Here is a 25,702-nt window from a genome sequence, read left to right as displayed (position 1 = left end):
TATTTCTTTCTCTGCATAGAAACTGACTAGCAACATCCTGTAACAAGGACATATTTAATATTAATTAATCCCATCTCTTCTCCATATTCTGTATGCACCATGTCTTCTGCATTGTTCTCCAGTGTGACAACTAAAGCAGTGTGTAGTAGTAAATGTTGAATCCCTGCATTCTCATCTTTCTTCTAAGAAGGTTGTATGACTGTACTCTTTTCTTGTTATTGATTCTGAATTTGGCATGCAGGTTTACAATGCTATGAGCGTGGGTTTAGGGACATGTGTTATTGAAGAGAGTAGGGAATATAGTGTTTTATGCATAGCTTTGTGGAACCAAAGTTTTCATGTTGGTCAGCCCTAAGACAGTCAGGTCTGCAAGTCTTTGTTACAAGTAAGTAGGAGGTGGAGTTGTGAGCAGCATAGTTGACAGAGCTTAGACTTGTCCAGGTTGAAAAGCACCTTGGGAGCTCTTTTTGTGTGACGTTTTGCTCCAAGAAGGGTGAATTCAGGCTGCATTGCTTAGGACTTTGTTTAGTCTAGTCTTAGTCTGAGAGCAAAGGTTCTACAACCTCTCAGCACCTGTTCCAGTTGTTGATAATCCTTAGAGAGAAAAACCTTTTTTGCTATCCAGTCGGAACCTTCCTTGTTTCAGTCTGTGCTGTTTCTTGAATTGTTCCTTCCCACAAACCTCAATAGGCAAGGAATCTGCCATCTTCTTCATAACCTTCTCTTGTGAAAGCTGCTGTTAGGTTCCCTTGAGACTTTATCAAGTTAGACGTGTCTGGCTGGTGGATACCATGACTTCAGCCCATTGACTTTCTTCTGGGGAGCCCCAAGCTGGAGACAGTAGCCCAGGTGTGATGTAACAAGTCCCAGGCCCTTCAGTGTTCTGGCTGGCCTCTTTATGATACAGCTTTGAAGTTTAAGCACTGGCCAAGACACCCTGGATGCTTGGTTAGGACAGCTCTGCCCAATCCTGCATTTTGTTTTCTTCTTGTTTAACAGTCGACTTTGCTTCTCTATATTTAGTGAAGTTAAACTGTGTATTTTCTTTCTGTATAGAGAAAGGAAAAAAAAAAAAAACAACAGTGAAAATGTTAATGATCATTTGAATTTTTGCTTTGACTGCAGGGAACTAAATGCAGCACCAGCTGTTTCCTAACCTCCACTGAAAATGGCAATAATGAATGGGAAATCTTTGGGCCTTATAAATATTGTGAATAAAGACTCTTAGTAAAGAAGTTTAGATTACTTTCAAATGCACATGTACCTTTAACCTAATTTCACTTGAGTTTTCTAAAGACAGATTGAAAAATGCTGGTTGTATTTAAAGTAGTACACAAACTGGATTTCATAGCCTGCCAGACTTAGTTAAAGTTAGAGGTTTAAGAAATGTTTAATTCACTGATCGCTGTATTAAAATTGTTTCTGGAACTTTGTATCTATAGTATTGTGTGTGACTTTTTCAGAACAGGTGAACCATCTTTGCCATCTCTGCTGGTTACTGGCATAGATATGAATGCTGTCATTATTATTATAATTCCTATTTAAAATAACAAATATTTTGCACCTGTGAGATTGAAATTGTTATTTTGTGTAGAACAAACACTTGTATCTAATGTGCTTTTCTGAAACTGATCTTTGTGTTACCTCTTTTTCTAGGAAATAGAGTTTTTGACATCTTTTATCCATGAACCTAGAGAGGAAAGAGTTTTTACCATGAGAAGACATCATCAGCAAGGTAGGTTAAGGTCCAGTATCTGACAGTTATGTGTTATCTGTTCAGTTGAAGGGAAAATGTTATCAGACTTCATCTCTTTATGTGCACTGAAATGATTACTGGGGCTGTAGGTGTTTTAGAGACACTAGACATCTGGTAACTGCAGTGCTGAGTAGTGATGAAACTGTACTCAAGTATTCAATGAAATACAAAATCTTACAGATTTTATGTCATGCACAGAAAAAAAAGGTGATGCCAGAGTTCTCAGAGTGTTCATAGATTGCTTACATCTGCTTACTGGGGCAGTTTAAATATATATTTATCTCTGTTTGTCATTTTATCATGTGATGTCTTGTCAAGCTGCCTGGTATTTCAGGTAAATCTAAAATGTCTGGTTTCTTTGTGAGCAAATTTTATATTGAGATGTTCAGAATGTAGTGAAGGTAACCTTTTATTGTGCATTTGATGACAGCCTGAGCGCTGAATTATTTAGAATTGTTTTGTACTGCCTACTGGACTGTTAGATCATTTTACACTATAATATTGTTACTGCATAGGAAAAAATGCACGCTCAGCAGCCTCAGTGATCTCTGGAAAGGATAATTTGTTTGAATTAACAATATGGCTGACATTTTACCAGAATATCCTTGACTATTTTTGTTTCCAAAGGCTACAGAATATTATATTTGACACTATGTGGCATTTATAGGGGAAGGGGGGGGGGGGGGAGAAGTGTAATTAGATGCATTTTTTTTGTCTTAATTTGCTTCTAGCTATGGCTATCTACAAAGTGGGATTTAGTAGAATAGTCTGAAATAAGTAACCTCAAACAACTTGTATCGAATTTGTTCTTGAAACCCTTTTTTTCACTTTCTTAAGGAAAAAAAATAAAAAGAGAGACACCATTAGAGGCTGTTTTTTTTTTGTGCCTCACTTGGCACTTGGACTAGATCAAGAGTTTGAAAAAGATGTTAACATTTAAGTTTGCGGATACAATCAGTGTGAATTCTTAGGCTTAGGTTACTTCCATTCTTGCACTTCGTTCTAAATCACAAAATCCATCCTATTTGAGCCTGGTTGATCATTATTTTTGGGCATACACTTGGTCAGGTACTAGAAAAGCTCACTTCACGTGAAACATGATGAATTAAAACAGTTCAGTGAGAACTCCGATGTATTCTGAACCATATTTATTTGGCACATTATATCAATATCATATTTACCTTATTTCCAAAAACATTAAATATTACTAATACCACCTAAACAGTATGTAATGTTTTTGAAAATTTTAAGTTTTCCTTTAAAAAGTATTCTGAAATATTGGATGTAATAATGACTGCTGATTCTCTTGTAACCTTTCTGTTTTTCTGTTTAGGTGTTCGTGCTTCTGACTCGGTCATCAAATATTAATGGAAAAAAAAAAAAGCTGATTAATTAACATAGTTCTGGCAGTTTGTTGCTTGTTTTTTTCTTTTAATTCTTTGGTGTTTGATGAAGAGAAATTTGAGAAAAATTTCAAGGAATGGAGTTAGCTCACAGTTTACTGCTCAATGAAGAAGAGTACAACCAGCTTGGTGAATATCAGAAGGCAGAGTTCATTTTTGAATGGTTACAGTTTTTGGAAAAGCTTTTACCAGTCACTAGCAGAGTAAGTATAATGTGACTTGAAGAAAAGTGTGTTGGTTTGGTTTTTTTTTTCCTTTTTTTTTTTTTTCCCCTTAAAAAAAGTGTTTTATTCCAGTAGCAGTTTTTTTTCTAGCGGTGTCTAGCAAATGTTCAATGCTGTATGGAAAATACTCTTAATTCTACTAGAAAATTGTGTACTGAAAAATACAGACATTTTTGATATGGCTTTTCTTTAGGTAGAAAAGTACAGTAAAATGAGCATTTTACTAAGAACATCGATGTATCAAAATGATAATAGCAGAAAAATGAAGAGTATTAGAATTAACTATCTGTTAACATTTATTTTTAATTGCTACTGGTTTTGTTTCCAGACTGATATAAAAGAAAACCAGAAGAAACTGGTTGAACAATTGACTTCTTTATTAAACAATTCACCAGGACCTCCTACCAGACGGCTTGTTGCCAAGAATTTGGCTGTACTTTATAGCACTGGAGACACTTTTTCTGTTTACCAAACAATTGAAAAATGCAATGAACTCATTCGGAGTAAAGATGATTCACCAAGTTATCTGCCTACAAAACTGTAAGTATTTTTCGCTGAACTGCAGACTTCAAATTTGGTAACAGCAGAGACAAATGTGTGAGACACATGATAAGATGTGAATGTAGGGAAGGGAATGCTTCCTCATTTCTGCCCGTTGTCTAAACAAGCTTTGTGCCATGAAACAGGATTTGAGCGGCTCCTTGATTAGAATAATTATTATGAGTGTGCCGTGTGTAAAAAGTAACATTTTTCTCCAAGTATCTCTGAACTTTTCAGACTAAGTATTACAAAGAGGAACTGAATTCCTTTGAAAACTGAAAGTAAATTCAAATTACTTCCTGTATGCTGTAAGAGTTTTAACTTAGCCATTTAATATATGCTGCCTTCAAGGCAGAATTATGGATGGTTAAGGATTCGTGTCGCTTTTTATATAAAAAGCTTTGTGTCTTCCCTGGAAAGTTTTGGATAAGTTCAGCTGCAGGTTGTGAATAAAGTCAGGTCAGTACCGTTTAACATAAATTACCCTTCAGAGTTTAATAGCTTAAAATATGTTTTTCATCCTTATTAAAAAGTGCTTAAATCACGTTACTTTTGAAGCATTCAACACAATGGTAATTTGATAGGAGTCAACAAGGATTGTGTACATTAGAAGAAAATTTGGCTTACCAAGATATTTCATGTTTACTGGGTCCACTGGAAAGAAATGCACTGAGTGACCTGAAGCTGAATTAACTTATTTAGAAACACAGACATGTTAAATCTGTATGCGTACGCTACCATTTAATATTATAAATGACCACAGTATGCTTTAAGGTAATGGAAGAAACTAAGGATAGTTTTTGCTTTATGGTCTTTGTGTATGAGAAGACAAAACCAGCTTGAAATGCATATTGTTATATGGAAGCAAGTCAAACACTACCTGTTACAAAAGAGCTTAAGAAAGCTTTTAATTCATTGCTTATTTTTTAGTTAGTAAAAGACAAAGCATTTATCTGACATTATAAATCTAAGTTCACTGCCACAGGACAGATAATGAAAGAAAGGACATAATGGTACTGAATATTGAATATGGGCATCAGGAACCTAAATGATACAAGACTGTTGGTGATTTCCAACCAGGCAATTGAAAATCAGGCCAGAAAGAATAGCAGCAATGGATGACAGATCAGGAGTGGGCAGGTGTTTAAAAAACAAGAAGGCGGTGGTAGTACTACTGAGAATAGCAGTAAAACAGATGAATACAAATCCAAGTACAAAATACAGTGACTGAGCAAATTTCTTAAAGAGCTGAAATGGGTGTAGTTACTTAGAAGCATATGAAATATTTGTAGTTAAATGCCTGAAGTATGGCCAAAAGAATAGAGGAATATGGAATATTTTTTTGCAGGACGCAAAACCAAACCTTAAGTTTTAGAAATATTGGGAATAATTTTTTTTTCTAGTACACCGAATATCCTCCACTGTTGCAAAAAATAAAATAAATAAAAGTAGAGATGAGGAAACTTCATTGTACTTTATTAATTATACAGTATGCAAAGCAGATCAGAATTGGTCATTCCCCTTTTGTTTCAGTTGCTAATTGTTTTTCTGACAATCCTTTTCAAATGATGTTTCCTGAAAACAGTTTTACAAGGAGTCTGTCTTTTCCAATACTATATTACTATATTGTTTTTTTGTTTCCTTCTCATTTCAGTTGACCTCTTGTACTGTCTTAAGAGTTGAGAATAAGCTCATCTTAAAGAGCTTTACTCTTGCAAAGTAAATTACTGCTATAGTACTGTTCCTCAACAGTGAAATGTATTAACCTTATAGGTGAGTTTAGTCTGGCACAGAACTCTACTAAGCTACTTTACTTGCTTTGGCTGCAAGACAGTTGCTTTGGGGGAAGTGATATGATGTCAGCATAGCAAGGAGGGATGTTGGAGAGTCCATTGGCAGCAAGGCAAAAGTGACAAAAAAAGACAGAAATGGTGGAGATCCAGAGTGAGAAGAGAGAAAAGTAGCTGGAGGAGAAAAGAAGAGGCAGCATTGAGAATCCTGATTGGCATGAAAACAGTGGTGAGGAGAGTGAATGAGAGATGATGTGAAGAAAAAGGCACGAATAAATCATGGATTCAAAAAGGGGATTGCTTGCAGTATTGATACTGAGACACTAGACTACAGAAAAGCAAATGGAATAAGGGCTTTATCTTGTGCAGGAATTAGGTGGACTACTTGGTGTCCAGTGAGGAAAGGCTGCTTTTTTTTTTTTTTTTAAATGCTTTGTTTGTGTTTTTGTGTTTTTGTTTTTTTTTAATCTTGACTAAAGTCTTGTCTGTGTTTGCCATCTGTCCTTGTCGGTTTAGCATACGTGCCCACGTTGCCTGGAAGCTCACTTCTCAATCATTGTTAGCAAATTCTGATTCACCTGGAGATTCCTCTAATGGCAGTTCCCAAAGAATTGTTGGTTTATCTCATATTTTACCACTTTTCTTTTTTCATGTGGGTGGAAGATGTTTCAGGCAAGCATTTTTAAAAGAAAATAGCAATCATCATCTACTAAAGTAGAGTGTGATGTGAGTCCTGTTATTGAATCAGACAAATAGATCATGTAGAGTGACTTTAAATTCCAGAGTTTTGAAAATATTCGCTAGTACTTTTAATCTGTAAGCATTGTAAAAATACTTGGCTGATCAGGAAACTTTCATTGCTGACCTCATTGTTAATTTACTACTTTTAAAATCTTAGTTTTGCATTTATTGTTGCTACCTCTCCCAAGTACAGATGTTAAGAGAACAACTGAAGTTTATCCCATGGAATCACGATGTTGGAAAGTACCTACACGCTCATCTAGTCCAACCATCCTCCCATCACTATTGCTACTACAAGCCACTAAACCATACCTCGTAGCTCCTCATCCATACTCCTCTTGAACACTGCCAGGGATGGTGAATCCGTCACCTCCCTGGGCAGCCCATCCCAGTACCTGACCACTCTCTAGGAGAAAAAGGTTTTCCTTATGTCTAATCTAAATCTCCTCTGGTACAACTTGTGGTCATAAGACTTGTGCTCCAGACCTCTCACCAGTTTCTTTGTCCTTCTCTGGATGCGTTCCAGGGCCTCAATGTCTTTCTTGTAATGAGGGGCCTAAAACTGAACACAATACTTGAGGTGCAGCCTCACCAGTGCTGATTGCAGGGGGATGATTAACTTCCAGCTTTTGCTGGCCACATGATTTCTAATGCAGGCCAGGATGGCATTGACCCTCTTGGCCTTCTGGGTACACTGTCGGCTAATGTTCAGCTGAGCATCAACCAACACCCTCAGGTCCCTTTCCTCTTCACAGTTATATTTAAAGTTATTTAAAAACTCAGTGCAATGTGCTGCCAAGGATGAAAAGACACTGGCAGAAATCTTTTCCTCACAAAACATTGGCATCTTTTGAAACTTCCTTTCCCTTCCAGTGAGGTCTCCTTGGAAACATCTGCAAATTGACAGAATCAGTAGCTTGTGTGCTTTGGACTTAGTGAGAAATATTTGTGGGAAAAATTTTAGACAGCTAGAGTTATGATACAGTTCTGAGACAGTCAGAAGAGCTTATGACTTTCATATAAAGCAGAGATAGCTGTGTTCTTATCTTTAGGTAACTAGATGTTACATGTTAACAAATATTGCCAAATTACTGTGCAACACAATGGACTCTTTGATATCATGCTTAAGCAAATTATGGTCTTACTAAACATGTAAGAGTGTTTGCAGGTTATTTCAGGATATAATAAGGCAGCCCTGGAGATATTTTTCTTATATGTGTTCACTAAACATTCTTTATGTCAATTATAGCTTGAAATATAGGTTGTTTAGTCTTAAAACTAGCTAAAGGAGTTATCTAGGACCATCAAATGATCAATGTGATAAGGTACTGCAATTATAGTTTTATGCCCAGCCACTCCACGGGCAAAACTAAAATCCAAACTGTTGGTATGTATGAGTAAAAGCAGTAATGAAAAATGTTGCTTTAAAAAAATAAGAATTTTTGTTTTGATGAGAGAATAAAGATTATCAGTTTTATTTTTAGAAATGACACAGGTGATGTGATGTCACAGACTGTGTCATGCAGGCCATTCTTAGTTAGAAATTCATTGGTAAGGCTTAAGAATGGATCATAAGAAATGTTTTTCAATTACGAAATGTATTAGAGGTTTATTTTGCCAGCCCCTGTATCCTCAGTTCTCCTATAGTGCTATAGTGTGAGTGTGTGCCTCACACTCATCTTTTCTTTTTATTTTTTTTCCTTTTGATAATCCACTTACACTTTTGAAACATTCTATTGAGTTATTTTGTTACTTGCCAATTGATTACATTAGACTTCTTAATCCCTTCCATCTGTTGTTGCATCCATTTTCATGCATTTTTGGATTTGCTTTTGTTTTAGTGCTGCGGTGGTATGCTTGGGCTATTTATACAAAAAATTGGGAAGAATTTTGGGAAACAGTTTTACTGACACCGTTGGGAATGTGCTTAAAGCAATGAAGAATGCAGAGGTATTGGAACAGCATGTTTAAAAAATGATTGGAAAAATAATAGGATGTTTACTGTTCATAGACCAATGAATAGGAGAAATTGCATGATACCAGTGTATGCAAAAATTGTGGTGAGTCATAGGATAAAAGTCAATATGTATATTCCAAAGAATTACCAATGGATTATTATCATAATTGGACTGTAGATATTCTCATGCTGCTTTCGTGAAATAACTTGTTAATTTAGAAGATTTCACTGCCTTTACTAATGAGAACATTTTTGGTTTAGCTTGTTTCATATTTTGAATATTAAATTGCCCATGAGTACCTTTCCATAGAATGCAGAATCTTTTTTCTTTACTTGGTTATAGTATTATAGAATGAGTTCTTTAATTCATTTCAGCATAAACAGATTTCTAATGGTGAAAAAAATTCTCATACATTTGTTTACTTGTTTTGGTAGGCACCATTTTCTGTTTCCAAGGAGTTTATAACTGTGGAACTGTAATATTTCTTCTTTTTCATTTTTCAGTCTCAAGGCCGTTACGAAATCATGCTTAGTTTACAAAATATGTTGAAGGGTTTAGGAGCTGCTGCTATCCCTTGCCATAGAGATATTTATAAAGCTGCCCGATCTTGTTTGACAGATCGATCTATGGCAGTCCGCTGTGCTGCTGCAAAGGTAAAGCGCTCTCATTATTTGCTATTTAGTACACTCCCTAAACAAAGCTTTCATTTAATGGATGATGGGATGTATCAGTAAATACATTGTTTACTTGTCTGTATTTCTTTGACATTGCCCTTGCAGTAAAAAATCAAGTAATTTCAGTATGAAGCAACATGCTTATTTTATTAGGGAGAACTTAGTCTTATGCTGTAAGCTAAAATCTGTACTGAGAGCTTTTCCATAACAAAACATTAACCTTAGGCATTTTTACTTTCTTTTTTTTTTTTTTTTTGTCTAGTGTCTTCTTGAACTTCAGAATGAAGCAGTATTTATGTGGACTACGGATCTGGATAGTGTTGTGACCTTGTGTTTTAAATCCTTTGAAGGTTCTAATTATGATGTACATTTAGCAGTTTCAAAACTTTTAGGCACAGTACTGGCCAGAGCTTTAACATCCAAGCAGACAACAGGTAAAGTATGCACTTGGGTGATTTATCATCTGTAAAAATCTTATCAGATGTTCAGAAACTGAAGTTCTGAAACCTGAAGTAAAATCACCATGTAAACTTCATCTAGCTGTTTGTATCTTTGATTTGATCTCTTTGGTAACCTTTTTCTCGTAGCGTTTTTTTTTCTCAAACAGAATTGTAGTGCTTTTACTTGAGTCGCACAACTATATACACTCACTGACAGTAGCAATAAACAAGAAAAAATATTTGGTAAAACTAGTTTCTTCTGTTACAAGAATAATGTACTTTTGCAATGTGTAAAAAACCACTAAGATGTGATGGAGTATCTGCCTGTCAAACTGGAAAGCTCAGGATAGCTTTTTAAATTGTTTTTCCAAAATTGTCAGTACTGTATGTGGATTTTACAGTGGTACAAACAGGATCTGAAGCAGGAATGAGCACTCAGTTCTGATAACAGAGTGCATATATATATCACAATTTTTGCTGACAGGCATCCTGGCACAAATTTAGCATCTCGAATCTTTGGTATCATACAGAGTAGGAGTTTTTAGTCTAGACCTGGGAGCTCAAAGCTAAACTTCCAACTGTAATCTGTGTGAAATATAACATGGTACAGAGTGAGTGTGATTCTGCTTTTAATGACATTAAGACTTTGGGTCAAATGAAGTCATTAAGCCCAGCTTACTGTTTGTTCAAGATTCTTGAGGCTATCTGCTAACTTTGAAGACTCTTAAAATCTTGAATTCCAAAGAGATTTTTTTAGAAAAAAAATCTTCAAAGAGAAGAAAACAATTAAAACTGGTCTTTTTTTTATTAAAACGGGAAAAAAAAGCCAAACCCACAGACCTCTCTCTTCTTTATAAAATCTTTCTTTTCTCTTTGCAAACAATATAGTTATATAACCTTAACACTTCAGTAATACAAGAAGCTCATCCAGCTGTTTTGTTGGTTATTTTTAGTAGTGAACCCTTAGGTTAAACACAAGTTAGACCTGCATGAGACAGAAGCTGGGTTAAGGCTAAGAGGGGCTGAGGAACAAGTTGGAAAGTCATAGCTACATGTGGAAAGTCATGTGGAAACAAAACATGTGGAAAACATGTGGAAGTCATGTGGAAGTCATAGCTACAACATTTGTATGTGGTAACCTTTTGGTTTTGGGAATTATTATTGATTTATCTAGAGTCTTCTCTGTCTCATCAAAATATGTGAAATAGAGTGAAAAACAGTAAAAATTCTAGGTTGCTTGGTTTACACACTGTGTGGTAATCACATGAAGTTTATTTTTCTCCTTGGTTGGAGAACTAGTACTAATTTGAGATAGTTTATGTTTCTAAAAGAACCTTTTGCAGTGTCCATATCTGGGTAAGTGTAACAAGAAGGTAATCTGTCCTGTCTTGAGACTGGACTAGACGGCCCTTGGTGCTGAGGTGGATGAGTTGGTCAGGGCTTTCATGATGCTTAAGATAGTAGAAGTAGGTTATACAGACTGTTCTGCAGAGAGGGCTTAGATTTAATGATAAATAGTGAGGGAGGGTGTGTGTACACATATGTGTGTGTGTGTGTGTGTGTGTGTGTGTGTGTGTGTGTGTTTGTATATAAAATTTTTTAGGGTGATTGAATTTGGTTGTTACTGGGTTGTGTAAATTCATATTTTCTTCTAATATGATTGGAGTAAAAACTTAACCTCTGAAATATGGGAACCTTCTACAGAGCTATTCCTTTAAACAATTATATCTATTTTTTAGTATCAACCAAGCATAACTCCCGCAAAATCTCTTTGGAAGAAGTGATGGAGCTCTTAGGAACTGGATTTCTGCGTGGAAGTTACGGATTTCTACGAGCCAGTGGTGATATGCTGAAAGGGACCAGCTCTGTCAGCAGAGATGTTAGGGTTGGAGTCACACAGGTTTGTGTCACATTATTTATGTTGTTCTAAGATTGCAAAATGTTCCCACAACAACTGATTTGTTTTTATATATCCCTTATTTCATCCTTGTTTGTAACTGTGTCAAAATATATACAATTTAAAAACAAAAATTTACATCTTGAATTGTGCCGGAAAGATTTCTGATGTTGCTTATTCTTTATCTGGTAGTTTGAAACTTTCAAAACAAAATATATGCTACTAGTGACATCTTCATGTGATTTTTAAAAATAAAAATAGTGATACAAGTAATTGCTTTCATCAAATTATTTCTTAGTGATAATTTATTGTCTTACGTCTAAAACTTAGAGAGGGAAGTTACGAGGATCCTTTAAATACAGAGTGGTTTCCTTCTATGTACAAGACTATTCCCAGTCCCAGTTTGTAAGAATGAGTTCTGCTTTGTGTAATAAGAGAAACAGTTTAGTGACACAAAGCAAATGTGTCAGCTGACTGGTTTTGTGTTCCAGAGTGCTTAGTTAAAGGATAGAACTTTAACTGAAAAGGGCTGAAGTCAGAATGTGCCGTGCACACTGGTGAGAAGTCTAAATTTTTGAGATAAGCCAAGTGCTTCTTGCAGTAAATGTTATCTTAATCAGTGTATACATGTGAAAACCTAGATATTCAAATGTGAATGGTATTGATGAACATTTACATATCCAACAGTAGTGATTATTTTAATGTTTCAGTCTGCACAAGTATTTGATATGTCCCTTTTGCCAGTAGGGGGATTTTTAGGCATTTCAACTACTGTAGTGCAGAAAGCAATCTCTAAAATAGATTGAATTGCTGATGGAAGCTGCCTGACTTTGCACTGGAGCAGCTAGAATGTACTCACAGATTGTGTTCAGCTCATGCTAGGTGGGCATGTGAACTTCTGGCAGAATGACAGAAAAGCCAGGGAAAAATGTTTGCCTAGAAAATGCATGCCATTCTCCTAGGGTTTTCTATATATGCAGTCATTGTATTGATTTTTTATTATTATTTTTTTTTTTCCCTAGGAATAAGTATTTCATTTCAGTATTCTGACTACGTGTACTTTTTTAAAGAGATTGTTTCCCTTTTTCGTGCGTTTCTATGCTAATACATACCAGTTCTAGATGGTGTGCTCTGACTGTGCTGTCACAGTAAAATCAGTGATGTTTCTGTAAGAAATGCTGTTTTATGTATATTGATGCCTGTAAGAAGAAAATGCTTTAATTTATAAAATTATTTGAATTGCAGTCTGTTCTAATTTTTAAAATCTACAAGAAATATCCTGAAGATAGCTTCTTATATATGGAAGAATAATTTGTATTCATTCAAGATATGGTGGGTTCAAGATGTAGCCATGGCAGTATGAGTCTTTGCAACACTATTCTGTTAAATTCCTCAGTTTTCAAATCTGTAAAACAGTGGTAATATACATTATTAACCCTAGGTAGTATTTGTTAAGAGCTATTAATTGCTAACAGGATTTTCTTGTACAGTTTCTCCATCTGCATTACATCACTTACTTTTGTGTAAATACTTTAGTCATTAATGTTAGACCCAAGTCAAAGTATATAAGATGTAAATAGAGAAGTTTGTTGATATGTGTAGTATCTGTGAAATTTCTTTTGAGGACTATTACATATTCAATTGCGTATACTCATTTTATGGCATTCACTTTTCTTGGTGCTAACACACCTATTCATTAAAAAACCCCACGTATGCACATAGAAGGCATTTATAAGGGAGCGTATTATGTAGCAAAATAAATGGACTTCTGGTAATTAGATTTGTGAAGTGACTCTGCATTCTTTCTTTTTGTTGTGACGTCCACAGTCTTTTTATGGTACCTCCACTGCAAAGCAAACAATTAAAATTCATTGAGATTAAGAACAGTGCTTAGGGGCTGCATATATTCCCTAATTCCAAGCCTATAATAACAAAATTCTGTCAGGGTTATGGGTTACTGTATTCTAACATAGTAGTTCTTAAAAAGCATTCATACATTAAATTTGTATTCCACGTGCAGAATGTTAAATAGCTAGGAGCTGTTGTTCGGTGAGACCAAACGCAGTGTTTTACATAACAAGTGCCTGTGTGGGGTAAACTGCCATTTCTCACACTCTGGAATGAAATAAAATAGGCAAACAACTTGAATTAACTTACAGTCAAACTAAGCTGTGTTATCACTAGAATATTTTTAGTGCTACATTTTTGACCTACTACCTGCAGGTGAGAATGTACCTGATTTATGAACTCAGTTCACTGATGTTGTTTTTCTGGCATTACACAGAGGCATAAATAATTGTATATGTGGATAAATAACTATAAATGTGGAATAGCTGATAGCAGCTTTCCAGATGATTTTCCTCTAAAATATGACTTGTTTTCAAATCTTTTACAGGCGTACGTGGTATTTGCCTCTACATTAGGAGGACAGTGGCTTGAAAGGAACTTCTCTGCCTTCCTTTCCCATATTCTAGATCTTGTTTCTCAGTCTCACCCTAAGGCTATTCAGAATCAGACAGATGCTATCGGCTGTCGCTGCTGTGTTTCATTTATCCTTCGAGCTACAGTAGGAGGCCTTCTTGGGGAAAAAGCTCAAATTGCAGCTGCCAAGGAGATTTGTCAGGCCGTCTGGAAACTGAAGAAAGTTGTGGGTATGGATCTAACAAGATTATCCATTTGAGCCTCTGTTTTTTCTTTAAGTAGTTGTCTAACTTCCTAATGCAGAAATATCATATCTACTGTGGATTTATCACCCTAATAATTTAGAAGGTTTTTGATAGTTTGCTTTGTTTTTAACCTGGGCTTTTATTGTTTTGTTTGTGTGTAGATATTAATGTTTTCTTTTTTTTTTTTTTTAATGTTAGTTACTTACTCCCTAGCAAAATCACTTTAACTGCTTGCAAATATAACAGTATAATGTATCTGTGCAGGAATGTAACACAGATGATATTGTAAAATGGCAGTTGACAGTTGATATGCATCTAGCCTTATTCTTCTTTCCTGTTCAGTTCTTATGACATTACCGATGGTTTGTTTCTAATTATAAAGAAGAGTATTCCTCTTGAAGAAAAGAGCTAGTTAGGTACACAGCTTCCAAGCAAACTGCTCATTTCCCACCATCATCCTTGTTGGGGGTGTGAAAGAAAATTCTGTACTGCTGTGTACTGCTTTCTGTTTATGTATCTATAAGATAAAGGTCTAAACTGACATAATTTGTGTCTCAAAAGATGAAGTTAGGAAACAAAACAAGTAAACCTTTTTTTTTTCTCTTTTTTTTTTTCCCCCCAGCTTTATTTCTTCCCTATTATTGTGTCTATTCTTATTCTCCCCCTTCTTGTGCCTCATTCCACACTCACTCTTGTGCTCTTTCCTTCTTTCCTGTGATTTTTTTCCTACTGTGTGTATAATCTGACAGGTTATATTTGTTCCTTGTCAAAGCATGACCTCTTAAAGTCATTTTTGGGAAGACTGGTAATAGCATGCTTCTTGTTAGCCACTGTTCTCATGGAGTTCAGATCTGCAGTTTTTTGTGTTTTTTGTTGGTTTTTTTTTTTACTATTTTGTCTTTCCAACTGCCCTCACAGACATTTAATTGATAGAAATATACTTGCCTTTATGAAAGTAAACCTTTATGAAAACAATTTGATCAATGATTAAAAATGGTAGTGATAAAAGTTGATTTAGCAATACAGACAAACGGCCATAGCAAAGCCCTTTACCTGATCGTTTTGTTTCATTTATGGTAGCAGTTTAATGGGGTTCTTCCTATGTTGTGTTACTAGATGCTTCAATGAGCGACAGTAATTTGGAGACACGAATTAGTACAGCAGATGTAACAGCAAGTCAGCATGTGCTTGTGTGTGCACTTCAAGAACTTGGCAGTCTCATCCATGGCTTAGGAACTACAGCAGCACCATTACTACAGGACTCCAGTACAGGTATGTGCCCTGAATTTTTTCATGTACAAGAGTATAAAATATATTCTCATGTTTACTATGATCTTCTATGATTGCTTGTGGCTGGACTGTTAACTCTTTAAAATTCATTGGCATGGGAAACAGTCCTTGTGTGCAGTTTGTAGCATGCAGTCTCTTCACCTAGACCTCTTTAATTCTGGACTTTTTTCTTCTTAAGGAAAAGAAAAGAAGAAGTTGACTTTTTGCATGCCATATGAAATTTTCAGGCCTTGCCCTGAGAGGTCTATATTACATCTTGTCTGCACTATCATGTTCATTTAAAAATAAAAAAAATAAAAGATGAAAAAAAAAAAAGATTAGTATACAATTTAACTTAAATTAAGTATTTAAACTGAGTCAGTTTGATCAAGATCAGTGTCTTTATCTACTTTTCTTGCTTGCAGAGAGAATGTTTTCTTCTGGATAGGTTTGTGTGAGTCTTTCTCCCTTGAATGCATTTCATTTGTTGAGAATGATTACAAGACTTTTTAATTCACGTCAGTGATTAACCACATGGTATTTTAAAGTTTTTTCACCCTATTACTTTTCAGGGTAGTGTTTTCATTAAAGAATTGTTGTTTTTAAATTTGATGACAAATATTTTGAGATAGAATCGTTAGTACTTTTAAAAGAGAGGTACAGAAATTAGAGATTTCATAATTCCATATATGTTTTGCTTGTTGACATAATCTTATAGATCATCTGTTTGCCAGCTTCTTAAATGTGTTCATGCCTTTTATTTTTCAGGAGTTCTGGATGCAGTAATTTCTGTTATCCTTCATCCCAGCATTCCAGTTAGACTAACAGCAGCTTGGTGTTTACGCTGTATTGCAATAGCATTACCCTCCTCTGTGTCTCTACTGTTGAATCGTTGCATTGAACGTCTGAATGCATTGAAATCCTCCCCAGAAGCAGTAACTGGCTTCAGTTTTGCTATTGCTGCTTTACTGGGTGCAGTAAAACACTGTCCTCTGGGAATTCCACATGGAAAAGGGAAGGTATGGTCCGAATTATAGGCAATTATTTGATGTTTTTTTGCAGCAATATTTGTATTTGTTCTTCATCACGTGATCACAAAACCCAGGATACTGATGTGGTATTTTCTTTCTACAAGAAGGGGATTTCAAAGCATAATCATGAAAATGCAAGTGTTTTTCTCAAATGCGCCTGGATTTTGAATTTTGTGGCAAAGTTCATTAGCGATTTTGTTAGCCATTCACATTGACTGATATCTTTTTGTAGTGGAGAAGATTGTTAGGTATTTTATATATAATATATATAATATATTATATATATATATATATATAATATACGCTATTTTTAGAACGAGGTCAATTTTCTGTGAGGACTTAAATTTAATAGCTCCAAACAGTTTACCTAAAGAAAACATGTCTCAAGTCTGAAGTTTGGGGGATATCCTGATAGCTTCTTCTCCCAGCCTTCATTTCTCTGTTTCCATCTCAATGAGTAGTGTATCCAATGGAGCTGCTCACAGTTGGAAAAACTTGGTGCAGCACAAATATCAGCAGTACATGCTAATTTTCTGCAAAATGCAGAAGCTTACCTTCTTGCTTCTTCTCTAATGTTCATTGACTCTGATTGGGATGTTTTCAGGTGTGGCAGCTTTGACAGTGCTGTGGATTTTGGTGTTATTACACCTCTGTGAAATGAAAGAAATGCTTTAATGTATTAGCACAAAATCACTCTTGCAGTGATTCCAGGCCACCTGCCCAGTGTTCAGAGCTCTGGCAATTCCACACCACTCCTTAACAGACATTACTAGCTACAGTTCTCAACATTCAACACATCAGCTTCTGATGAAACAACTTATATTTTTAAAAAGTCCCTTTTCTTTAACTTTTAAAAACTTTTCCTGGTGATAGACTCTCCAGGGGTGGTGTTCTCTTTCAAGGTGAGAGAACAAAATGAGCGTTGTTTGCCTGCTTGTACAAAAAAGTACTATTCAATACTATGCACCTAAACAGAGCTACAGTATCTATTTGATGAGGAAATTTAACTAATTTACAAAGCTTTCTTTTACAAAAGTAGAATAGAGTCAAATAGGGCCAGTAAGAGATATGGGAAGGCAAAGAAAAGTGTGGGAGAAACAGTGTATTTAGGACTAAGCTGGCAGGGAGGGAGAACAGAAGAGCTGACAGAAGCCCTTCTCCATTCTTTTCTAGGAACACTGACAGATTCCAGACTAACTCTTCTGAGGAACTGAAAGAGAGCAATGTTAAACAGAACAGTTTTGAAAAGGAAATGCCAAAAGTAGATAGTAGCAACCTAGACAGAAGCTGTTTTAATTTGATTTTCCTTTGACAGAGTGGTTAGAGCTACAGGTAGAACCCATCCTCAGAGCAAGGAAGTAATTAGTGGATATGTACATAACATTCTAAACTAATGCTGGTACTTTAGAAAATCCATCAGAAATATGTATTGGTACATGAAGAGGAAAAATTGTTAGAAATCATTAGAGATCCTTTCTAGGATGCTTCTTTATCAGGTAATTTGAATATAGTAAATGATCAGTCATTTTTACTGGTATGATTTAGCAAGAGACTAGAATCAAATACTTTAAACCTATTAAAATCTATTAAAATAAGTTCATTCATTTTCAACCAATAACACTATTGAGGAAAGTAATATTTTACAGTATGTTCATATCTATTGAAATTCTCCATGTATACAAATTGAGAATATTTCTGAAGCCAACTTTCATGTGCAAGCCAACCATTTGCAGAATACTTTTGCATGCTTTAGCCATACTGTGGGCAGTTGTTCATGGACACTTTGTATGATCTTCCGTGTAAATTCTAGGTGCCTTGCGTTCTCTTAACAGGTGCAGATTATCACCTTGAGTTTTGCATGTTAGAGATCACGTGCAGTTATTGTGGAGAAGCTGAGGCAGGATTGACTTTTATCGTAGCATGTCCTGCTATCCTGCTTTTTTATTCATGATATTTGTTGAATTGAGTACTGTCAGCAAAAATGGTAGGATGTATTAAAAAAAAAAGAAAAAAAGAAAAAAGAAAAAGAAGAAAAAAAAGACACTTTACTCCTCTCGCCACTTCTTCTGAGCTCTAATTCATATGTCTCGCTCTATTTATTTTTCTACATAGTAGTAGAATATCAAAACGCTTTGATCCTTCTCATGTATATTTGTATCAGAATTGTCAGCTCTTATTTCACTATTGGTAGTGAAATAAGCTTCAAAAAGAAGCTAGGTAACATACCTGGCTCCCCGCAGCACCTGTTGAAGCTATCCTAGATTAGTACTGCAGTCAGTCATTGCTTCATAAGCCTAAGTGTGAGAGGAAGACCATGTTCTATCCGGGGATAGTGAAATACAGCTAAGTATTGCAGCAAATGCAATTGGAAAAAACATCTGATAGTTGCTAGGATGCTGATGCTCTTTTTTTCTCTCTTTAACTTTGAAGGTAATCATGTCTGTAGCAGAAGATTTGTTGTGTTCTGCTTCTCAGAACAGTCGCCTTTCACTGCAGCGAACACAGGCTGGATGGCTGTTAATAGCAGCCCTCATGACATTAGGTAATACCTGCATACAATTTTACTTAAATTTAACTAAGCTGTCCTATATAAAAAAGGCTGTTAGTTTCAAATTTATTATTAGATCATTGGAAACAATGTTTGAAAGGGTGGGTGCAGCTGGGTGGGACTGCAATTAATTAAATTTAGAAGATAAGCTTAAAAATTAATCTAATCAAATATCCTTGTGGTTATGAATATTTACAGTGATTTTATTTTTTTTAAGTATCTTATTAATTATGTGCTGGGATAGAAGTGTTGAATTCCTTCTAAATGTTATTGTACTTTCTGATTAGTGATCAGGTTATTGATTCTGGTGTATGTTGTCAGTTTTGTTCGTGTTTTTTTCAGTCACCTTTTTTCAGCTGTTATTTCTGCCTAACAGCTCCCAGAGCTCTCTTGAATTAAAGACAACACGCCTTGTGTATTAACATATAACAAATGTTAGCTTTTCTGAGCACTGCTCATTGTGTTATACATCCCTTTTATGCTGGTGATCCACACAGTCTATGCTTAGCAAGACAGAAGTCATAGTTGATGACCTACTAATAAATGGGTCAGTAGTCATGTATGAATGTGGAGTATCAGGTAAATTTCCTAGCTATGAAGTATGAGTAGGTTGGGAAAATAGAATAAAGTTATGTTTGCAGATGTAATGATTTTGTGAAGATAGTGAAAAGAACCAAAAGAACACTTGGATTTTTTTTTGAGCCTTCACATTAGTATGACAGCTGTCAATACCTACAGGTCCTGCGGTTGTCCAATACCACCTTCCACGAATACTTTTACTGTGGAAGTGTGTCTTTCCATCATCTCCTAAAGACCTAGAAACAGAGAAGACACGAGGAGATTCATTTACATGGCAAGTAACTCTAGAAGGCCGTGCTGGTGCTCTCTGTGGTAAGTTGAATGTACCATTCTTTGTAGTTGGACTCATAATTTGCTTTTTCTTCTGAAAGAAGTACTCATATTGCTTTTTCTTTCTTTTCTTTTTTTTTTTTTTTTTTTCCTCCACTGGCTGTTAGAGGATACAATTGCCCCCCAGCACTACAAGCTTGTGTGTTTATGAGTGTATATATACATATATAAACACATATATATATGTGTGTGCGTGTGTGTGCACATGTACTCTCTCTACAACTGCCTGAAGGGAGATTGTGGCAAGATGGAGGTTGGCCTCTTCTCCCGAGTAACTAGTGACAGGACAAGACGGAGTGGTCTCAGGTTGTGCCAGGAGAGATTCAGGTTGGACATTAGGGAAAACTTCTAAAGAGTCACCTTCAGTGGAGATATTTAAGAAACACAGAGATGTACTGAGGGACATGATTTAGTGGGTTTGGATGATTTTGGAGGTCTTTTCCAACCTTGGTGATTTGATGATTCTATGTGTATTTCATAATTCTGAAAACAAACAGTATTGTTGGTAGAGGGTTTTTGCTCATGTTCTTCAATTCAGTTGACCAAGCTGTGAACGATATAAGGAATGCCTCTCTTCCTTAGCATCACAGTACATCACAGTAACATCTGAGGACCCAAACCAGGATATGCTGTGTTGACTTCACGTTATCATATTTAGTGAATGACCAGTTCTGCTTCCTTATAGCTGACTTACTGTAAAATAGATTTATTGTATTAGTCTAAGAAAGCTGCAAGAAGGGGAAGGCTCAGGTAAAAATTACAATTTATCTACTGCCTGATAGGCTGCATTATTTCATTGTGAAATATTGGGAATTTGGATTTCTAAGACAATGTTTCACTGCTCTTGAAGTGCTTAATGTATTGCAGTCATAAATTCTGGAGTACTATAGAGTCTGTTGTAAAGCAGAAGCATGTGCCATAGTGTAGCAGTCCCCTTTCTTTTACTGTTAAAATTCGTCAGAAAGTGTGGAATTCGACATTAATTACTTAGCTTACTTGTAAAATAAAAATAATATTTTACTATTTGTTTATTGTGGAAATAGATCTTTTATGCTTTATAGTAATAGTAATTCAAATTTAATTTTCTGTAAGTAATAAGAACTACTTAAGTACATGTAAGCTGTTTCTTAAAGCACAGTCATTAGGTGAAATTTAAAGAGAAAAGTAGCAGTGCAAGTAAGCAGTGGGTAATCTAATCATCATCCTCCCATATTTTTTTTTTTTTAATTTTCTTTGTTGTTATTATTTTCATGGAATTATGGTGAAGCTGAGTTTTATCCCACAATTCAATTCATACCAAAAAGCAAAAAATGCTTTGGTACAGGTCTCCAAGCTGAGACACAAAAACAATGTATTTGTGCATATGATTTTTTTCGTTTGTAATTTTATCAGTTTTTTAAGTTACTATTCCAAGTGCCTTTTTTTTTTTTTTTTAATGCTTTTAAAAATGGAAAATTTAAAATTTTAAGTGAGGTAATTATGCATTTTTTTTCCTTATGTATCTCACTTTAATTAAATTAAATTTTCTTTTTTTAGCAATCAGAAGCTTCATTTCCAACTGTGCTGGTCTTCTTACAGATGAGGTTCTTCAGAGACTTCTTCCTCCTCTCCCAAGTGCTGTTGATTTACTGACACAGTAAGTGTGTCAAAGTGTTACATGCTATTCTGATTTTAAAAAGCTGCAGAGAAATTCTCTTGCAGTTGATTTGGTGCACTTTCTAAAGAACTTTCTTCTTAAAGCACAGAAATTAGACTATAGGATTTAGCAGTATCACGACTTTAGATGACATAGTAATGTGTACTGCAGATTCCAGTATCACATAAAGAAATTAAGGGAAGAATTTATTATATACTTTCATTAAATTTATGTCTTTTTTTTTCCTGCTTTTTTTTCAAAGATTTCAAACTTTTATCAAACTTGCATATTCATTTGTATACGTGGTCCTTTTTTTAAAATACAATAATACTCTGGAACAAAAAGATTTATAGATGTTACATTTTATATTTAAATTAACAACTAAACTGGAAAGGATTTAGTAATGTAACTTTTGCCTTATGCCAGAGTAAGTAGTGATGTAATGTGCTAAACTCTACCTTGCAAACATACCTGCGCAGAAATCAGCTGTGATACGTACAGGAACAGTCAGGGACAATAGAAAACTTTATATATTTCTCTAGTATTAAATTTAAAACAAAGACAGGAATGTGAACTAAGAGGTTCTCTCAGATGATGTGAAATTGTTTAGCTTCTGCTATTGGTACTGCAAATCAAAACAGTTTAACGCTTATAGAAATTATTTAGTAGATTCTGGTACAAATAGAACCAGACTTAATAATCCTTGAACTCTTTAACATCTCTAATGCACTTTTCATGTTTTAAGGCTTTCTTCTATCTCTAAGTCTTATGGAAATTCTTTAAAAACACCATCAACGGTTTACAGACATAAACTTTATGAATTACTGGCAGTATTACCTCCAAAAATGTATGAAGGTATGTATTCTTACAAAGAACACCCCTAGAAACACTATAGATGCATGCTGAGCATATATTCAGCTAGCAAGATTTAATTTTGTCTTTTTTAACACATTTTGTTCCTTCTGTTTATATTTCATGAAATTGGAGTGAAGTCACAATGAAAAGCTTGAAAAGTTACTGTTTGTGATCCTTTCTCTCCTCTTTCTTTTAGAAATATAGGCTTTGTGCTGCTTTTAATTGAAACTTGAAGGTAGACAACCTTATGATTTGAATTATTTGAGAAATGGACTTCCTGTGATATCTGTTTTACTTCCTTAATTCTTAATCCAAAAAATGTAATTTCAGCATTAGGCAATTGAGTGTGATCCATTGAAATAATTCAATTAAACAGGCTCACAGAATGGCTGAGATTCTAAGGGACATTGGGAGGTCATCCGTTCTAAATCCTGACCAAGCAGGGAAACCTAGAGCAGGTTGTCCAGACAGATACATTAATCTTATCCTTTTCAAATTGATGATGAAATGTTTGCTTTTAAAGAAAAATGTGAAAAAAATCTGAGGGCAGATTCACTGTTCTGTAGCAGAACATAATTTGCCATATTTAAAATCTAATTCTCCATTACAGTGACTAATAATAGATCAACTAAAACATTATTTTTTGTCATTTTGAAATAGTCATATGAATAATTCATCACTGAGTGGACTGAAGTAAGGAACCAGAGTGTCTGATAATTATGAAGTACAGGGTATTTCATTAGGACAGACGAATGTGCCAGCCAGCCATTTAATTGATTGCATCCTCTAGATCATGGAAGGAGTCTTTCTTCAAATAATCTGCTCCATCTAGTGGTAAATGCTCTGTGAATTCTCATAAGGATGAGTCCCTGATTTCTCTGCCTTAAAGCTGTACTCACGTTCTTAATTAACAATTGTTAATATACACTATGTGTGTGACATTTGTTTCTGAATTAAGCTTAAAGTACTGGATGTAACAACTCCATCCCTCAGAGAAAGTTTGTTCTTTTGTCCTTTTATTACAGGGGAACAACATTGTATACAATACAAATATTTGAGGTTGAGCAGATTTAACAGTGCTTTGGTTTGAGATTTCTGCATATAGTCTACCTATTGAATTTTCTGTTTTGCAGAGTGACATGTAAAGCCTGAATCTTGTGTTAGAGCAAGATTCTAGCATAGAGTGTTATAATCTAGAGCCAATAAATAAAGTTCAAAAGTTTTTCTTGGGGGAAGGGTGGGGAAGAATAGGGTTGTGTTGGGTTTTTGTTTGTTTGTTTGTTTGTTTTTAAATAAATAAATAATAGCATTAGAATCACAATACTAACATTGTTAGTATTAACAATACTACATATTATCAGGTGTAATTTAAGAGTTGTCCACCCATTTGTAATACAGCAGTGTGGGGAGGACTGGGAAAGTAAGGGAAAAATGCATATTGCAAAAGCCTGTTTTTCACAGTCTGTTACATGTTCTGATCATGAAAGTTTGCATCATTTTGAAACACTATCAAAGTTTTTAATGGGAAGGTTAAAAGAAGTAAAGTAAATAAATTATTGCAGAAAAAATATGGTTATGGAATCCAGGATGCATTCTTCTGTGTCTAGTATTAGTCTTCCTTATTTACTAGGAGTAATAGTAGATGTACCATATGTTCATACCTGCATGCCTCTTTAAATCAAGCCTTTAGATTTCTGAGGTCTATGATACTAGGACTTGTTCATGCTCTTCTTGGTCCCTTCCTGTTCCCTTTCTTCACCATTGATGCTTTTGTCTTGCTACTTTGTGTTACCAGTAAGATCAAACAGAAGGCTTACTGTGAATGTGCCCTTTTTCCCACCTTTTGGTTTAAAACTAGTCTTCCTTATCCTATCTCTATCAGACTGTATAAAAAGTTGGTCTCCGTCCTGTTTATAATCTTCCTTCTAAGTACTGGAAGGCTACAATGAGGTATTTCTGGAGCCTTCTCCAAGATGTACAAGCCCAACTTACTCAGTCTTTCTTCATAGAAGAGGTGTTCCTACCCACTTATTATTTTCATATCGTTAATTTTGAACTATATTGTGCCCATGTTTCTAAGACTAAAACATTTGCTTTATGTGAATTAATACAAATTATTATAACAGTGTTCAATTTAAGTATTTCACACCATTCAGTAGCTTAAATTTTGTTTATTAGGTTTGCTGTTGTTTTCTGTTATCTGAAATTAATGATTTTTGTCAGAAAACTCATTAGGATTCCTTTCATTATTCAGCTTTTTGTGCTTGTCACGTTCTACTGTCTAAACCATAAAACAGAATACAAGCATCCACTTTTTCACATTGTAAGCAATTAACAAAATTTTAAAAATACTTTTCATTTAAAGGAAGCTTCCATGCTGTTCTGAAAGAGATAGTGGTGGATTTAACTATACCAGATAGCCAGATTGATGCCTCTACATTCTTGCTTCCACCCCTTTGTCATGAGGATGATCTCCTTTTACTTGGTCCCTTACTGCAGGAGACTGACCACCGATTTATTGAAGAGCAGGTACTTCTAGTCTACTGGTATATTGTATACTGGTAGTATTGTATTTTCATTCAGTTCTACTTATTTAGATCAGTGCTGGTTATGACTTGATCACTTGTATCCTTCTTACAGCTCCTTTTACGTAACAACGTAGCTGGAGGAAGTCTGGAATACGATCCTTACTCCATATACAAGAAGCTTGCAAAGTGTGATTCGGTACCTAAACCACTACCTCCCGCACTGTCAGTTGTCAGTGCAGCAACAACTCTTTTTGGAGTTATATTTTGCCATATAGCAGAAATTCACAGGTAATGTAGCAACTTCAACCATTGGGAGATTTGGGGGATGCTGAAACGTGGTCAGTGTACTTGAGATCAAACAGTAGAAAACAATTCTGTGTCACTTAGGAAAGGGGATTCCATGAACCACGTGAATAAAATCATTCAGACGAGAAAATTATTAGATGTTATGTTTGAAGTTGCTCGTGGTGAAAAGACGCACCCAGAAGTAGGTTACTATAATTGTGTTTGTAGTAGGCAGCTATGCTACTTGAAGGAAAATGCTCAGAGCTTAATACTTGATTTGTTTCACCTCACTTTCTCAACAAAATAAAAGGAAAACCTGGAGTAGCTGAGTAGTTTTCCTTCTTTTTCTTTCTTTCTTTTTTTTTTTTTTTTGTTTGTTTGTTTTTAATCTGTGAGGTTTTTTTTTTTCTGTTTTTGTTTAAGGCTCCAAGTATTAGAACAGTTGTTGAATTCTATAAAGCAAACAAAAGGATCACGACAGCAAATAGTGCAATTAAATGTTGTGTCAGCCTTTTCTACGTTTTTAAAGGTAAATCTCCTTTGTTTCTCTCT

At 35.1% G+C, this 25,702-nt stretch overlaps 1 protein-coding gene across 11 annotated transcripts in view; it reads left to right on the top strand.

Annotated features, from left to right (window-relative positions):
- HEATR5A (HEAT repeat containing 5A) overlaps window positions 1-25,702 on the top strand; it is a 54,124-nt gene that overhangs the window by 6,153 nt on the left and 22,269 nt on the right. For 8 of the 11 annotated variants that reach the window (XM_015864934.3, XM_015864928.3, XM_085549068.1 and 5 more), the window contains exons 2-18: window positions 1,657-1,735; window positions 3,090-3,362; window positions 3,712-3,923; window positions 8,296-8,404; window positions 8,916-9,065; window positions 9,349-9,520; window positions 11,266-11,426; window positions 13,819-14,074; window positions 15,206-15,361; window positions 16,127-16,377; window positions 18,820-18,931; window positions 19,676-19,828; window positions 21,383-21,482; window positions 22,228-22,337; window positions 24,703-24,866; window positions 24,978-25,153; window positions 25,574-25,679. In XM_015864934.3, the coding sequence (XP_015720420.2) occupies window positions 3,237-3,362; window positions 3,712-3,923; window positions 8,296-8,404; window positions 8,916-9,065; window positions 9,349-9,520; window positions 11,266-11,426; window positions 13,819-14,074; window positions 15,206-15,361; window positions 16,127-16,377; window positions 18,820-18,931; window positions 19,676-19,828; window positions 21,383-21,482; window positions 22,228-22,337; window positions 24,703-24,866; window positions 24,978-25,153; window positions 25,574-25,679 (2,514 nt within the window). In that variant the 5' untranslated portion in view covers window positions 1,657-1,735; window positions 3,090-3,236. Of the gene's footprint in view, window positions 1-929; window positions 949-1,656; window positions 1,736-3,089; window positions 3,363-3,711; window positions 3,924-8,295; window positions 8,405-8,915; window positions 9,066-9,348; window positions 9,521-11,265; window positions 11,427-13,818; window positions 14,075-15,205; window positions 15,362-16,126; window positions 16,378-18,819; window positions 18,932-19,675; window positions 19,829-21,382; window positions 21,483-22,227; window positions 22,338-24,702; window positions 24,867-24,977; window positions 25,154-25,573; window positions 25,680-25,702 lie in introns of those variants that run through there. The other 3 variants (XM_085549070.1, XM_085549069.1, XM_032444942.2) reach the window with 2 other exon arrangements.

Source organism: Coturnix japonica, chromosome 5 (assembly GCF_054131305.1).
Source record: "Coturnix japonica strain WE chromosome 5, WE-NBRP24, whole genome shotgun sequence".
Lineage (NCBI taxonomy): Eukaryota > Metazoa > Chordata > Aves > Galliformes > Phasianidae > Coturnix > Coturnix japonica.
This window is presented reverse-complemented; position numbering and strand designations above follow the sequence as displayed.